The sequence below is a fragment of the Callorhinus ursinus genome, unplaced genomic scaffold (assembly GCF_003265705.2).
Source record: "Callorhinus ursinus isolate GAN/ISIS: 27379988/994484 unplaced genomic scaffold, GSC_fseal_2.0 scaffold4, whole genome shotgun sequence".
NCBI classification, from domain to species: domain Eukaryota; kingdom Metazoa; phylum Chordata; class Mammalia; order Carnivora; family Otariidae; genus Callorhinus; species Callorhinus ursinus.
The window spans coordinates 80,427,847-80,445,967 of NW_027397066.1; the positions used below are offsets into that span (position 1 = coordinate 80,427,847).

Sequence of the window (18,121 nt, forward strand, 5' to 3'; positions counted from 1 at the left end):
ATCAATAGAATTGATAAGCTTCTAGCCAGACTTATCAAAAAAAAAAAGAGAAAGAACTCAAAAAAGAAAAATCACAAATGAGGAGAAATAACAACCAACATCCTAGAAATAAAAAAAATTATAAGAGAATATTATGAAAAACTATATGCCAACAAATTAGACAACCTAGAAGAAATGGGTAAATTCCTAGAAACATATAAATACAAAAACTGAAACAGAAAGAAATAGAAAATTTGAGCAGATGGATAACCACTAAAGAAATTGAGTCAGTATTCAAAAACTCCAAACAAACAAAAGTCCAAGACCAGATGGCTTCACAGGGGAATTCTACCAAACATTTAAGAAGAATTAATACCTATTCTTCTCAAACTATTCCAATAGAAAAACTTCCAAATTCATTCTATAAAGCCAGCATTACCCTGATATCAAAATCAGATAAAGACACCACAAAAAAAGAGAACTACAGGCCAATATCTCTGATGAAAATAGATGTAAAAATCCTTAAAACACTAGCAAACTGAATCCAACAATATATTTTAAAAAATCATCCACCATGAACAAGTGGGATTTATTCCTAGGTTACAAGGATGGTTCAGTATTCACAAACTAATCAACGTGATACATCATACCAATAAGAGAAAGGATAAGAACCATATGATCATTTCAACAGACGCAGAAAAAAGCATTTGACAAAGTACAACATGCATTCATAATAAAAGCCCTCAACAAAGTAGATTTAGAGGGAACATACTTCAGTATAATAGAGGCCATATATGAAAAACTCACAGCTAAAATCATCCTTAAATGGGGACAAACTGAGATCTTTCCCCCTAAGGTCAGGAACAAGACAAGGATGTGCACTCTCACCACTTTTATTCAATATATACTGTAATCTTAAGCCACAGCAATCAGACAATACAAAGAAGGCATCCAAATTGGTAAGGAAGAAGTAAAACTTTCACTATTTGCAGATGATTTGATACAATGTATAGAAAATCCTAAAAACTCCACCAAAAAACGGCTAGAACTGATAAATGATATTCAGTCAAGTTGCAGGATACAAAATCAATCGATAGAAATCTATTGCATTTCTTTTTTTTTTTGAAATCTATTGCATTTCTATACACCAATAATGAAGCAGCAGACAGAGAAATCAAGAAAACAATCCTGCTTGCAACTGCACCAAAAATAATAAGATACCTAGGAATAAACTTAATGAAAGCAGTGAAAGACCTTTACTTCAAAAACTATAAAACACTGATGGAGAAAATTGAAAATGATACAAAGAAATGGAAAGACATTCCATGCTCATGGGTTGGAAGAACAAATATTGTTAAAATGTCTATACTACCTAGAGCAATCTACACATTCAATGCAATCCCTATCAAAATATCATCAACTTTTTTCACAGAGCTGGAACAAATCATCCTAAGATTTGTATGGAACCAGAAGAGACCCCAAATAGCCAGAGGAATGTTGAAAAAGAAAAGCAAAGCTGGTGGCATCAAAATCCTGGACTTCAAGCTTTATTACAAAACTATAATCATCAAGACAGTATGGTACTGGCACATAAACAGACACATAGATCAATGGAACAGAATAGAGAGCCCAGAAATGGACCCTCAACTCTATGGTCAACTAATCTTCCACAAAGCAGGAAAGAATATCCAATAGAAAAAAGACAGTCTCTTCAACAAATGTTGTTGGGAAAATTGGACAGCCACAAGCAGAAGAATGAAACTGGACCATTTCCTTACACCACACACAAAAATAGACTCAAAATGGATGAAAGACCTAAATGTGAGACAGGAATCTATCAAAATCCTTGAGGAGAACACAGGCAGCAACCTCTTCGACCTTGGCCACAGCAACTTTTTGCTAGGCACGTCTCCAAAGGCTGGGGAAACAGGCAAAAATGAAGTATTGGGACTTCATCAAGATAAAAAGCTTTTGCACAGCAAAGGAAACATTTGACAAAACCAAAAGACAACCAACAGAATAGGAGAAAATATCTGCAAATGACATAACAGATAAAGGGCTAGTATCCAAAATCTATAAAGAATTTATCAAACTCAACACCCAAAGAACAATAATCCAATCAAGAAATGGGCAGAAGACATGAACAGACACTTTTCCAAAGGGACATCCAAAATGGCCAACAGACACATGAAAAAGTGCTCAACATCAGTCGGCATCAGGGAACTACAAATCAAAACCACAATGAGACCACCTCACACCAGTCAGAATGGCTAAAATTAACAAGTCAGGAAATGACAGATATTGGCGAGGGGGTGGAGAAAGGGGAACCCTCCTACACTGTTGGTGGGAATGCAAGCTGGTGCAGCCACTCTGGAAACAGTATGGAGGGTCCCCAGCAATTCCACTACTGGGTATTTACCCCAAAGATACAAATGTAGTGATCGGAAGGGGCACCTACATTCCAATGTTTATAGCAGCAATGTCCACAATAGCTAAACTATGGAAAGAGCCCAGATGTTCATCGACAGATGAATGGATAAAGATGTGGTATCTATATACAATGGAATACTACCCAGGCATAAAAAAATGAAATCTTGCCATTTGCAACAACATGGATGGAACTAGAGGGCATTATGCTAAGGGAAATAAGTCAATCAGAGAAAGACAATTATCGTATGATCTCACTGATGTGGAATTTAAGAAACAAAACAGAGGATCATAGGGGAAGAGAGGGAAAAATAAAATAAGATGAAATCAGAGAGGGAGACAAACTAGGCATAGGAAACAAACAGGGTTGCTGGAGGAGAGAAGGGTGGCGGGATGAGATAACTGGGTGATGGACATTAAGGAGAGCATGTTATGTAATGAGCCCTGGGTATTATATAAGACTGATGAATCACTGACCTCTACCTCTGAAACCAATAATACATTATATGTTAATTGAATTTAAATAAAAATAAATATTTTTTAAAAAGAACACTAAAATATCTATTATAAATATTCTCCATATGTTCAACAAGGTAGAAGAAAAATGAACATGATGAGGAGATAAAGGGAAGATATAAAAATACCAAAATCAAACATCTGAAATGAAAAGTACACTGGTATGGGGCACCTGGCTGGCTCAGTCAGAAGGGCATGCGACTTTTGATCTGGGGTCATGAGTTCAAGCCCCACACTGGGTATAGAAATTACTTAAATAAAAATTAAAAAAAAAATACACAGGTAGAGTTAATGACAAATTTTTATGTGAGTTAATAACAGATATTTTTTCTCAATTCTTAATCTCTTTAAAAATAACTATTTAAAGCAAAAAAAAATTTCAAATTATTGTGACATTATAGCATATATAGAAGTAGAGTATCTGACCACAATAGCACAAAAGATGAGATGGGAGAAATGGAAGCACACTCTTGTAAGGTTCATATATATATGTGAAGTAGTGGTACAATATTATTTGAAGGTAGACTGTGATAGGTTAGAGATGTATATTGTAAACCCCAGAGCAACCACTAAAAAATAAAGAAGTATAGCTAGTAAAGCAATAGTAGAGGTAAAAACAAAATCATTTAAAAAAATAAAAAAACAACTAAACTCATTCAACAAAGGTAGGGATAAAAGAAAAGAGAAACAAAGAAGAGATAAGATAAATAGAAAACAAATATCAAGAGAGTAAACTTAAACACAACAATATTGATAATTAAATTAAATAGAAAAGTTCTAAACACCCCATATAAAAGGCAGAGGATGTCAATTTGGATAAAAAAGTAAGACCTAAGTTTATGCTGTAGACAGAAAACACTCATAACACATAAAGACATAGAAGTGGTTTTTTTCGTGGGTTTTTTCTGTTTTTTTTTTAAAGATTTTATTTCTTTATTTGACAGAGAGAGACAGCAAGAAAGGGAACACAAGCAGGGGGAGTGGGAGATGGAGAAGCAGGTTCCCTGCTGGGCAAGGAGCCCGATGTGGGGCTCGATCCCAGGACCCTGGGACCATGACCTGAGCCGAAGGCAGACGCTTAACGACTGAGCCACCCAGGTGCCCCTAAAGACCTATAAGTTAAAAATAAAAGAATGGAAAAGATATACCATGCATCCATGAATCAAAGGAAGCTGAAGTGACTACATTAAAATCAGACAAAGCAGATCTTAGAACAACGAATACTAGAGATAAGAGAGACATTGCATTATGATAAAAGGGTCACTTCATCAACAGGATTTAATAATCCATAAAGATCAGCAAGGAAATAATTGCCATAAAAATCATTATAGTGTTTACCTGTAGGGGAGAGGAAAGAAGGTATAATTGAAAGGGAAATTGGGCAATGTTATATTTCTTGAGTATTTACTTTTGGTGTCATAATTTTTATGCAATTTTCTACATAAGTGTTTAATCTTACAAGTAAAAGTTTTTTGAGTTTTTTAATTTAGGTTCATACAATATGAGGTAATGTGAGATAAATATGAAAACTAAGAAAGCTAAGTTCAGACTAGTTCTTAGGCAGATGTCCTAACACCATGGCAGAGATTCTAACTGAATCTACCTAAACAAGTGTGAAATTAATTGCAAAATAATGAAATTCATAGAAAAATGGAAAAGAAAAAAAAACACACAATAGCCCTATGTATTCAAGAAAGCCAGTACTCATTAAATTTTCATTGACGCTTTCCAAAATTAATTATATAGAATCTTTCATCAATAAGCTAAAAGTTTGGGTTTTTTTAGAGATTTTATTTATTTATTTGACAGAGAGAGACACAGCAAGAAAGGGAACACAAGCAGGGGGAATGGGAGAGGGAGAAGCAGGCTTTCCCACTGAGCAGGGAGCCCAATACAGGGCTCAATCCCAGGACCCTGGGATCATGACCTTTGCCAAAGGCAGACGCTTAACAACTGAGCCACCCAGGCGCCCCAATAGGCTAAAATTTATATGAAATACTGACCTCAAGTAAAACCACAAGAAAATTAAAGTGTTTATACTGATTAGCTCCATGAAAGAAGGACTGGTCTGTTTTATTCATAACTGTACACATGTTTACATTTAGAGTGGCAAACTGTCCTAGCATGCTCAGGACATAGAACTTTTAGTGCTAAAACCAGGACGTTCCCATATAAATCAAGATGTTTCGCCACCCTATCATAGTGCCCTGCATATTAGTCAATAAATATAGAATTCATAGGTGATATTCTAAACCACACCTTTAGTCATTCATTCAACAATAGTGAATGCTTTATTGTGTGTGGAGAGAGGCAGTGAGGGTATAATAACGAATAAGCTAAAACTCTGGCCTCCAATAGTGGGAAAGCCAGAAAAATAAATAATTATACTATAAACAGTGTTGCCAATAATTAAGGTATAAAATATAGGAGAAGAAGGTTCTGGGGAATTAGGGTCAGTGGAGTATGGGACATACGGATATATTGGCATGTGAAGTGCCAACTATGAATAATAAGTCAAACTGTCAGGTAGAAAGAAGAAATTAAGAATAACAGGTGAAGGAAATACTTGAAAAGAAAGAAAGAAGTTCAGTGTGGGAAATATTGAGTTTGAGGCACCAACAGCAGAAGATAAATCAAACTGACATTAAGCAATAAAAGATAGTCCATTCTGAGAAAAAAGGTGGGCAGCATGTGATTAAAGGGCAAGTTCTATAGCCACAGCTACTGCCACAAAACAAAAAGGTCATTCTTCATATAAAAGCAATAATGAGACTTTTGAAACATACTCATCTTCAGGGACATCAACATATACAGCAATCACATATATATAGTTTATTTAAACTTAAAGACAGATTGCATTTCCTGAGATGGTCTCCCTAAATTCTGACTGGCTAATAAGATAAATCATTATTGGTGGCATAAGCTCATAGGCACAAGTGCAAGACCATGGACTGCTCATGTTTCTGTGGCAGGTAAAGCTAACCACTCCTCCGTCAAAGAAGAAATCTGGGAAAGAATATATTTAGGAGCTGGTGTTACCCAGCTTAGATAACTGATATAGAATCAATTTGGATAACCAATATACAGCTAATGTAGGGTGCCATTTATTATGTAAATCAAGTTCAAAAAGCAATTAAATTCTCCTTAGCACAATATGCCAGGAAAAGTCACGTTACTAAACAGACTGTTTTTATATTTTACTAGGCTGGTTGTCTCTGGAGAAAATTTGCTTTGATGAGAAAAAATATCCTTCCTTCTTAGATAAATGTGAGAAAGTCAGGAATAGTTCTCAATAATTGGAATTGGAATATCCATTCTCTCTCTTACTCATGAAATCAGAGCAGCTCAGTCCTGTTCTTTTTGGGCTGCGAATCCTGGGTTGAAAAGAGTCTCTCTGATTAAATGGCTGAAGGCTGAGGCAATGAAGTTTGCAGACTGGGGTGAAAAGAGTTTCCTGAGGAAAATGTGAAAATAATACACTGGAGGATTGACCAAGCAGGCTACAGTAGTACGAGAGTGGTAATTAGGAAAGAGAAAAGTTGGGAATAACTAGTATTTGCATCTATCTTTTGAAGATCTAAGACTCTAAGCTCCTCTGCTCTTCTGTGGTTCAAGGTAACAAGTTATATAAAGTCCCAACATCTATTCTTCCTACATCATACTCTATAAAATCTACTTGACCCTTAATTGAAATAACTGTGTATATTTCTGCACAGACCAGCGTTTGCTGATCTTACAGAGGGGTAAAATAGAATGAACCTAGGAAAGAGATAATAGCTACTTTTAAATTATCCAGTAGAGAAATGATACTTGTACCTTCTATTAATTATCAGCATGTTGTCACTGAGTATTGCTAAAACAGGGCTCAACAGGATGCACCTTTGAGTGGCCAAGCATAGAATTTCCTAGTTTCTTTCACAGGTCAGTAACGCAAAATTCTATAAAACAGTAAAAGGAGGGCCTTGCAACACCCCACTTACTGCTCTCTAAGCAGAGTTCACATAAGTCATGAAGTGAGTTTTTAATTCTGCTATATGTAGCTCATTAGACTTTTTAAAAATTTTATTCCAAGAATTACCACTTGTTTATTTTTTTTTAATTAAGCATCTACGTGTTATGGTATTGAGCTAAAAACTGAGGATAACAGTAAATTTAGATCATGGCTATTGCCCCCAAGAGAATCACATGTAGTGTGGCAGCCAGATAAGTTAACAGATAATTAAGATATAGTATCAAAGTGCTATGAAAGGGTCTTTAAGAAGTCAAAGAAAGACTTGAGGAATAGTAGAGTCAAAGAACAATTTCACTTTTCCTGAGTCTAAAAGAGTAAGTAGGACTCAGCCGGATGAGGAAGGAAGAGCATACTAGGCAAAGTATCAGCAGCTACAAAAGCATGGAGGTGAGTGAGCATGAACTTCCAGAAAATGCAAAGTTGAAACTGCTGATATGTACGTGGGGTAAGTGTTGGGTATAGGTGAAAGAGAATGTGGGAGGCCAGGTAAGGGATCAGACCATGAAGAATCTTATTCACTATGCTAAGTAGTTCAGATTTTAACCTTAATGTTAAAAGGATTTTTTTAAACAAATAACATAATTATATCCTAGGAAGATCATTTTAGCTATGAGAAAAGCTGAAAACTGAAATAGAGGAAAACAGCAATATTTTATTGGTTTAATTCAGAATAGAAATAATGAGCCCTGAACAGTCAAGGGAAGTTACATGAAGATAGGGAACTAATTTAAGAGACAACGAAAAGATAGAATCAATAGATCTTAATGATCAATGAGTGTGGTCAGAGAAGTCTAGAATAATTCCAAAGTTTAAAATTTATAATTGACTGATAGGGAATTTTTCAAAGGGGCTAGTAATGATGGGGGACATGATGAACTCAGACACTTGGGAGTTCCACATGTCAGAGACTACCCAGATAAAGATGTTCAAAACAGTAATGGCAATAAGAAGGCCCTAAGATCAGGAGAAAGTTCATCTTAGAGATATAAATCACCTATATCTCTAAAGACTTTCTTCTGGGATTCATCAGAATCAGAATAGGGATAGTAGTTAAAGCCATGGATTTGAACAAGAAAGTGCACTAGAAAAGAAACCAGCAAAGGACAGAAAATACACTATATCAACATTTAAAAGACCTTTAGAAAAATAATCACCTGACAATGAAGACAATGAAGGATTGATTGTCGAGAGAAAAAATGATTGCCTTATTCAACATTTAATACATGTTAATGATTAGGTCCTAACCATGCATCAGGCACTGTTTCAAGACAGTAACAGGAAAAAGAACCAGGAAAAAATGATGATGTTACAGATACCAGGGGAAGAAATATTTCTAAAGACAGTGTTCAGCTGTGTCAAAATAAAATAAGGATTGAAAAGCATCACAGGTATAAGTATTTTGGGTGGTGGTTGGTGGTTAATACATCGTTAGGGAGGTTAATGTCTCTAACAACTCAATTGTATTAAATACAGACATAGGCTCCAAGAACACTGATATTGATATCAGATGCTGAAAAGCAGTAAAATTCAAAAATTAAAACAATGACAAATCTGCACTCCACCCAAAGAAACTTAAATCAACCTAATATGTCATCAATCATGTAAACACAGTAATGGCATTTGTTTAAAATAGAGTGTAACAATAGGGGAAATGCAGATTAACAAGGGAAAAACTATAATTTGGATGGTAGTAAGCGCCACAAAATCATCAAATTAGAAAAAACAGAAAGCAAATTATAAGTATTTGTTAAATGCTTCCCCTAAGTCACTAACTGCAAATGAGAGAAAATTATTGCAAGTAATTAAATTATCCATTCCCACTCCATCTCTCCAAGTATAGCTTCCCTCCCCCCCCCCCCGCGCAAAATGTGGGCTCTCATTAGTATGTTCAAAAAAGAAGATGGATATGGCCAGTTAGGATATTTTCTATCAAAAAATACACGGGACTATCATTAAATCATAATACAAAATAGAAATATAGAAGTTACACTTTAGTAAATTAAGTCTCTCTGGTTAATGGTAGCAAAGGTGTGTGAAGCAGACAGGATTACAAACAGCAGATGGTAAGAAATAACACAGGATTTGGGACTCATATAGTCATCAGAGCCAGGAAATCAAAATCCGAGATCTAATCTGTACAATTCAAAGTAGGATGGAGATAACCATTGTAGCATCAAAAGTCCTAGCCATACGCTTACTGACCTTGTGAAATGCGACAAATGATTTTACCATTTATCACCTGTAAAATTAGGAGAGTTTTTTCCCTGCCTATTTTATGTTTTGTTACACTTATGAAGTGGTACCATTATGTTTAACAAGTACACAGAAGCGGGCCTGGCTGAAAGTGAGGTGCTGGTCACAGGCTTGCCTTTCCCTACCTCTCACCTGTTGCCTGCTCCTTCAGGCAAGGTACCCGGTAGGTTCCAGGACCCACATGCTCTTCAGTGCTGCCACCTTCAGCCAATCTGAGCAAGCGGGGAGCTCGATCATACATAATTGTGGGAGGGTGGGACGGGGCGGGAGGAACAGCAGCTGTAGAAGGGTAAAAACAAGGTGACTAGAGGTGTGGAGCAAAAGGAAGCTGACAACAGTCTGAAGAAGGTCGAGCAGAACTTGAATAAATGGACGAACTACCATAGAGGCTATCTCCCACCTGCTCGTTGGGGTCAGATTTTCCCTACGTCCATTTATGGCCCGGTGGTAGAGTGAAAGGGAGAGTGACCAGGGATAAGATAACCCGCACAACCATCTATCTGTTCACCAGGTGAGAGTGAGGTATTCCGTCAAGAAAAGAGATTAAAAAGTAGGCGCCAGTCCCTGTACTTCCGGTCTCCCCTCCGCCCATTTCTCTCCGCCCCGGAAGTCTCTAGGAGCGAGGGGTCGAAGTGCTCCTCCCTGGCCAAGCTCTCGGAACTTGCGCACGGAGCCGCGGACGTCCCGCCTCCTTCCGCCCTACGCTCAGTGCGTACTGAACAGAAGAGCCGGGGAATCTGCGAGTTCCTCTTGCGGCGCCAACAGCTTTTAGTTTTGTGCTCGTGGGAAAAGCTCTAGGAAACACGTTAGAAGGAGTTAGAGCTCACTTGACCATGAACCCTTTCCGCTATAAACCAGTTAGAGCGACAGGGAAGACACTAGCAAAAACTGTGAAAGAAAAAACCATTCTCTCCAACTTGCTGAGTTCTGCAAGCTCAGCACCCACTCCTACTACAACTACATTCGCACCCTCAAACGAAAACACCTCTGACAGTATCGTACAGATAATCCAAACTACGAAGAGAATCTCAGGAAGTGGTGGTGACAAGAAACAGTGAACCCGAGGAAGGAGAGGAAAAGCTCACCAACCGAAGCAATGCAAAGGCCAGGTAACAGAAAGCTGTGTTTGTTGTCTCATGCCAGGCAACGGCAACATTGACTCCTCACTCTTTATAAGCAAGGGCTTGAGAAAGCCCAGTCCACCCCCGCAGAACCAATGCGTCTCTTAACCTTAGACCGAAGGAACCTGGCTTGTGCAAAGGTCTTAAGGAGTCTATGTCAGAATCCACCTTAAAGTGGTCTCTGGCAGTTTTTTTCAGCAAGAATCCCTTCCACATTCTAATCGCCCTTAAAGGCTTAAATAAATACTGCCTTGACCGTGCCTCACCCCCAAATAAGCTACAGTACTTAAACTTGTATCTACAAATTTTTACAGTTTTTATATTGTGTAGAATATGATTTGATACCCAATTCTGTGGGTCATTTATTGTGACAATTGTTCCATATAGGTTAGAATGCTCTCCATACAAAGCTATCTGCTTCTAAAGGATATATCTGTAGTACCTTTTGCTTTTTCCTGCTCAGTAGCTAGCTGAATAATTTTTACTTAAAAAACACATATTGGCAAATTATATATATATATATACATACACACACACACTATAGATTGCTGCTAGGCTATGGGGATACAAAGATACAACAAAGTTCAGCCTCGGGCATTCTTTACGGAATGGGGAAAGAGATGTGTATTAGTCATAATATGAGGTGACAAGAGAGATGTATAAAATAAAAAAATACTGCAGGACTTTGGAACCCACCTCTTCCTACTAAGAAACTAGATGCTGATCCATAATCCTTTCTCGTTGACTTCGTTTCTCCTTGCATGCTTGCAGAAAGCCTCATAGTTTTCTCAAAGTTATTTAAACTATTTCCCCAAGCTTCAACAGATACCCATTGAGATCTAGAACCCACTTACTATTAGATTTTATGATACACTATGAAAAGAGTCACAGAGGCAAAAAGAGAAAAATCTATATGCTTTGGAGGATGATCCAGTGGTGCTGTAAATTAGCTTTCTATTGGTGGACATTCCTTAAGGACTTCATTTTCCCTTGACCCAAACAATAATAGAAACCCAGAAAGCAAATTCAGGTCTAGGCCATCTTTGTAGTAGACACTGGTGTGGACTGACAACCTCCTTCTGGCTGTTCATGTCTGTTGTGGCCTTGATTACTCTTTCCTTGGACAGATTTGGGTTTGAGATTGGTAATGGAAGTGATAAAGCAGAGTTTATCTCCTTTTTATCTTGACTTTATTTTTGGCCAGTGAGCCTAACCTAATTTAGACGGAAAGAGTTCTTCATAGAGTCTATCCTAGCTCATTTGCAGATCTCTAAACAGGACTTTGTGACCTTAATACCTTTGTACCAGCTACAAATACAGTGTTTTTCTATCTTGCCTTCCTCCTTAGTGCATGTTCTTTTCTAAAGGACCTCACAGAAGGGTAGCTGATGAATGGCAGGACTCTAATGTTGCTGGGTCTTGCAGTCAGATCCTATCTAAATAACACACCTCTATATCAAAATAAAGGTACAACCTCTACAATCTTTATAATTTTTTAATACTTGGAGTCTCTCAGAATCTCCATTCTTAACACAGAGTCTTTCTTTTAAAAGTTTGTAGTGTGAAAATCCTTTCTCTATTTCCTTGGTCACTGTGGCTGTTCTTTCCACCTTTCCCAGCTATTATTTCCTTCTTACGATTCAATAACAAGAATGATACACCGTATTTCAGAATTGGAAAATCTTTTTAAATGAGAACAGTAAATCTTTTTCATTATCTCTCATTGCAGTATTTCCTGAATAGTTTAGAATGAATGTGCTGCAGAAAAAAATACATTAACACAGACTTATAATTACATATAAAGACAAAATAAAGAATTTGGCTCAGCATTTCTCAGTTCCTGCAAAATAGTCTTAATGCTAATTAACCACCTTATACAACTATTTCCATGGTATTAGTAAAAAATGGAACCTATGTTCGAACTAAGATTTATTTGACTACAAAATTTGGGTTCTTTCATTCCTCCATGTTGGCTACCACTAGAAAAAACTTTAAAATGAAGTTTGAATAAATCAGATTGATTCTTTATCAAATATGTTAGCTACAGTGAAGAACTCCATAGTCATCAATTTTTCCTTATAACATTCTGAGGATTAAGTAGATAGCAGGTGATATCTGGAGTATTGCATGAGATGTGGGAATTCTGCCTTCAATAGCTTTAAATACCTTATAAATACTATAAAACAATTTGTTTTGAAAACTAATTTCTTCAGCCCATTATGATTTGGTTTCCATTGTTTTGCTTTTTGTAAAAATAAAAATCAAATAATAGTAATACTTGGTATGTATTATACAACAGAATGTATTTTGTCAATGTTATTAGTGGTCACATTGTAAAGTGATATGCATTCAAGTTAAAATGGTAAAAATACTTATATGATCATTTGAAGCTTACAAGATATATTTTATGTTCGGTATTTTGTTTAATATAAATTTGTTTCTCTAAACTGCAGACTTAATATGATTCTGAAATATCAGAATTTCATGAAATGTGTTTTAAAAATTATACCATGTTATCAGTGATCACCTGATTTTTTTCACTTACATTCATTGAGCACCTATTATATGCTAGCACTGTGTGAAACACCTTATATGAATAATCTAAATCATTTCTCATATAACTCATGAGGTAAGTTCTATTAATATCTTTATTAGTATGCTGAAAGCCATTAAATTTCTCACCCAGTATCACACAGTTAATGAATAACAGAGCTGGATTTCAAGCTAGTCAATTTGACTCTAGACCTGTTTTCTTCTTCTTCTTTTTTTTTTTTTTTAAGTATGCTCTAATGTGGGACTTGAACTTATGACCCCGAGCTTGAGACCTGAGCTGATATCAAGAGTCGGACACATAACTGACTGAGTCACCAGGACCCTTCTAGACCTGTTCTCATAGCCATTATAAGGGACATATTCCCAACTATGCCCTACTTTCACACCCAATAATTTTTTCCTCAGTTCTTATTTGAGATTGGCTATATGTTTGTTAATTCATCTAAAAAAGGAAGACTGGAGGTAGTCTTTCAGGGGTGATATGGTGACTCCTTAATGGCAGGGAACCAGGATGCTCTATTATGCTGCTCCATATCTTGATATATGCCTCCGAGTCTCAGCTGAGCTCATGGTCTAAAAATTATCTGCTAGAGTTCTAACCGTTATAAGCAGCAGGAAGGTAAAATAAAAGTATGCCCTCCTCCCTTTCAAGGAGACTTCCCAGAAGTAACACATAGAAAATATGTGCTTACATTTCATTGGCCCAAATTATGTCAACAGGCACATATAGCTATAAAAGAGCCTAGGAAACATAGCCTATCTCTGGGTATCAGGTTCGATGACGAAGGAGAAGGGAGTCCATGTAAAGAAACACTTCTCAGTTTTTTCCACAATAGCCCTTTTGGGAAACCTTTCTCTCCCTTGGTGTCTGAGGTACTATACTTTCCAGGTTCTCATTATACTGTCCTTTAACAGCATCTACTGTCTCCTCTAATTTTGGGGGGTTTTTTCTCTCATTTTTCTTTCTCTCCCATCTTCACTCTTTCTCCCTTGGTAATCATTCATTCTCAAACCATGTATCCTCTTTGAGATTCAGGCATTTCCAAGTGTCTGCTCAACATTTAAATATAAGTGATCCACCATCACTTCAAATTAAATATTCTCAAACTTTAATTCATTTTTTCTCTGGAAGGCCTGATCATACTCCTAATCTATTTCTGTTCAGAAGAGCAATGTCCTTCCATACATAAGGCGTAAAACCTCTTAGACTACTTCCACTCTTTGTGCTCCCACATCCAAACAGCTGCCAGTTCCACTGTTTCCACCTGTGATCTGAAATCCACTCCTCACTGCACTCTCGCTGTCATTTTGTTGATGCGCTCAACCCTACTGATTTGGTGCATTCTAACATCTCAACTGGAATGCCTTTGATAACCTGTCTGTTACAAGTTATCCCACACACTACAGTTAGGTTAATCTTCCTAAGTGCAGTTTTGAAAATGTCACTCTCCATGCTCAGAAATCTCCTATTGCTACTGTGTAAGTTTGGCACTGGGTGTTTCAAACAAGCCAATCTACCTTTCCATTTCTTTTTTTTTTTTTAAGATTTTATTTATTTATTTGACAGAGACAGAGACAGCGAGAGCAGGAACACAAGCAGGGGGAGTGGGAGAGGGAGAAGCAGGCTTCCCACTGAGCAGGGGAGCCCAATGTGGGACTCGATCCCAGGACCCTGGGATCATGACCTGAGCTGAAGGCAGCCGCTTAACTACTGAGCCACCCAGGCACCCTGCCTTTCCATTTCTGTATCTTCCAGCACTCCCCAATCACACACGTTACATAATGTTAACAAAAACCTTGCCCTTTTCATTTCTGTGCTTTTGTTCAAGACTTCATCTCTGCCTGGAAATGCCCTTCCTTCACTTATTATCTATGAATGTTAAACTCTAGGGAACATCATTTTTTAATTACAGCATTTAGATAGCACATTTTAAAGAGTACATTTTTAATGGTTTTTGAATTTTTTAAAAGGATAGTAAAATATAAAATGAAACACCAGCAAAGCAATATTACTTTTGATACCAGGTTACTACTTTAAATTTAATGAGAACCAGAATTTGTAAATTTATGAAATAACAAAAGAGTACTGGCTTCTCTTTGAGAAAAAAAAAATGAACCATGCTTATAGTAATTATTCATCTCCTAAAGGTTTTCACAAACATCCACATTTGCTGATAGTTTTTGTTGCTTTTTAAAAAGTATTGTTCTAGGGGCACCTGGCTGGCTGTCATTGGAGCATGCAGTTCTTGATCTCATGGTTGTGGGTTTGAACCCCATGTTGGGTATAGAGATTACTTAAAAATAAAATCTTTTTTTAAAAAAGTATTGTTCTGGGACGCCTGGGTGGCTCAGTCAGTTAAGTGTCTGCCTTCTGCTCAGGTCATGATCCCGGGGTCCTGGGAATGAGCTCCACAACTGGCTCTCTGCTCAGCAGGGGGCCTGCTTCTCTTTCTCCCTCTGCCTGCTGCTCCCCCTGCTTCCCTGCTTGTGCTCTCTCTCTGACAAAAATAAATAATTAAAAAATTAAAAAAAAAAACAAAACTATTGTTCCTAGGATCTCCTGGGTGGCTCAGTTAGTTAAGCATCTGCCTTGAGGTCAGGTCATGATCCCAGGGTCCTGGGATCAAGCCCCACATCGGGCTCCTTGCTCAGTGGGGAGTATGCTTCTCTCTCTCCCCCTGCCACTCCCTCTGCTTGTGCTCTCTCGCTCTCAAGTGAATAAATAAAAATCTTTAAAAAAAAAAAAAGTATTGTTCTATCAGATAGAAGGAGACCAAGAGGAAAAGTTTGGTAATTAAAGGAGCCAGCTTTCCAGAGGTAGTACCAAGAATCGCAGAGCTTTCCACTTGTTAGAGTATATTAAGCATATCCATACTAGTAAGCACATCTATACAAAAGTACCAATTATTAATATGAAGACATATAAGATCATATGTCTACATGAAAACATACTGGATCAAGAGAAGTAGAAGATAAGCCACAGACTAGGAGAAAATATTTGTGAAAGGCACATCTGATAAAGCACTATTATTCAAAATTTTCAAAGACTCTTAAACTCAACAGTAAGAAAACAAGCAACCCAATTTAAAAATGGACAAGAGACCCAAATACTTCATCAAAGAAAATATACAGATGGCAAATAAGCATATGGCAAGACGTTTGACATCACATGTCATCAGGGAAATGCAAATTAAAACAATAAGATACTACTTATGTTGGGTTCTCCAGAGAAACAAAGCCAATGAGATATATATATATGAGAATTATTATAGGAATTGGCTCATGAAGTTTTGGAGGCTGAGAAGTCCTACAATCTGCCATCTGCAAGTTGGAGAACCAAGAAATCTGATGATATAATTCAGTCCAAGTCCAAAGGCCTGAGAACCAGGGAAGTCAATGGTATAACTCCCAGTCCAAGGTTAAAGGCCTGAGAATTGGGAGCCACTGCTCTTAAGTCCCAGAGTCTGAAGGCCCATGAATAAAGGGTTCAGATGTCCAAGGGCAGGAGAAAATGGCTATCCCAGCTCAAGAAGAGAGAAAATTTACCCTTCCTTTGCTTTTTTGTTCCATTTGTTCCCCCTATGGATTAGATGATGCCTGCCCACATTGATGAGGACAGATCTTCTTCACTCAGTCTACTGAATCAAATGCTAATGTCTTCTAGAGACACACCACAGACAAACCCAGAAATAATGTTTTACCAGCTTTCTGAACATTCTATCTGAACAATCTACAAAAATTAACCATTATATCACTACACATCTATTAGAATGGCCAAAATCCAGAGTACTGACAATACCAAATTCTGACAAGGATGAGGAGCAATAGGACCATTGCTATGAGAATGCAAAATGGTACAGCACCTTGAAAGACAGTTTGGCAGTTTCTTACAAAATTAAACATACTCTTATCATACAGTCCATCAATCATGCTCCTTGGTACTTCCCCAAAGGAGTTGAAAATTAATGTCCACGTAAAAACCTACACACTGAGGTTTATAGCAGCTTTATTCTTTTTTGGGGGGGGGGGCGGCGGCAGGTGGTCCTTTTTAACTATTTAGTGTGATGTGAAAGATATGATGTGCTGATGCTCCATCATCTCAATAGAGAGTTCCCAGGAAGGGAAAAGGCTGAAATTTAAAAAAAAATTTAAAAATGCTTTTAAAGAATTCAGCAGGGAATGATTACACTGCAGAAACATATCCTGTTTCATGACATGTTAGAAACCTAAACCTTAGAGCATTCTTGCCTCCACTGCATATAGGTCTGATCATTTCTGGCTAAAAATGGGGATTTGCTGGCATATTTCAGCCAACTTCTTCAGGTCTGTATCTGAATACACGATTGTTTCTTCAGTGCCAACTTTGGCAAGGGCCTCCCCCACCCTCCACCAAGAAGTTGCAAGTGTTGTGTTCCCAGGTGACATAGGAGGCTTTATCATCCTGAGCAGGAGGTGCCATGGCTACATACACATGATTATCTAAACAGCCCAGCCTCATTGAAACAACTCCCAATGGGCTGATCCAGAAGTAAAATTAAAAGCTCCAGGATATACCAATAGCTGCCAGCCCCTCTGTACGTAGATTTGTGCAAGCTTTACAAAGCAATGTCATAGCAGATGCCCTGGCCCACTCTGCAGTAAGGAGTATCAAATGTGGAAAAACTATTACCAGTACTCAATGTTTTAGATTCTTGAAATGTAATTTTCCCAGGAACATCAAAACAGATGGAGCTTTCTGTGCTCTACCAGTAAAGTTCCATCAGGCCTAAACAGCATAATCTCCCAGCATCCTCTTCAAGAATGGAATCTCCAGTGAGATATATGCTGCACTCCTTTCCTACTTCAGAAAGCTGTGTGGATTCACCAGAAATTTTCTCTGCATATTCAGGAAAATATTTCATGCCAAATGGAGAATTAAAGCATTCTGGTAGAGAAACTATTTTGGCTCCTTCTGTTGCTGCCTCCCAGACAAGGCCCCAAGCTTGACTGAGGTTACCTGATTTGATGAAAGAAACCTGAAGTTGGATGAGGACCAAATAGAAAGTGGCCATGACTCTCCCAGGTAGCACCAGGAGTGGTGCAACAAAGCAGAAGTCCCTGGGTGGAGAGCCTATAGCAGCTTTTTTCTTAATTGTCAAATCTTGGAGGCAAGCAACACATCTTTCGGTAGGTGAATGGATATATTGCAGTACATCCAGGCAATGAAATGTTATTCTAAACATCTAAAAAAAAGACATGAGCTATCATGAAAACCATAAAA

General features: G+C 37.5%; 1 protein-coding gene and 1 pseudogene across 4 annotated transcripts in view; both read right to left on the reverse strand.

Moving 5' to 3' along the window:
- STPG2 (sperm tail PG-rich repeat containing 2) overlaps positions 1-10,399 on the reverse strand; it is a 530,653-nt gene extending 520,254 nt beyond the window's left edge. For 3 of the 4 annotated variants that reach the window (XM_073891996.1, XM_073891998.1, XM_073891995.1), the window contains exons 1-2: positions 10,277-10,399; positions 9,320-9,466 (exon numbers count right to left, since the gene is read on the reverse strand). In XM_073891996.1, the coding sequence (XP_073748097.1) occupies positions 9,320-9,466; positions 10,277-10,343 (214 nt within the window). In that variant the 5' untranslated portion in view covers positions 10,344-10,399. Of the gene's footprint in view, positions 1-9,319; positions 9,467-9,587; positions 9,776-10,276 lie in introns of those variants that run through there. The other variant, XM_073891997.1, reaches the window with a different exon arrangement.
- A 6,695-nt stretch (positions 10,400-17,094) lies between these two features.
- On the reverse strand, positions 17,095-17,912 carry LOC112825477 (omega-amidase NIT2 pseudogene; annotated as a pseudogene).
- Positions 17,913-18,121: the final 209 nt, after the last annotated feature.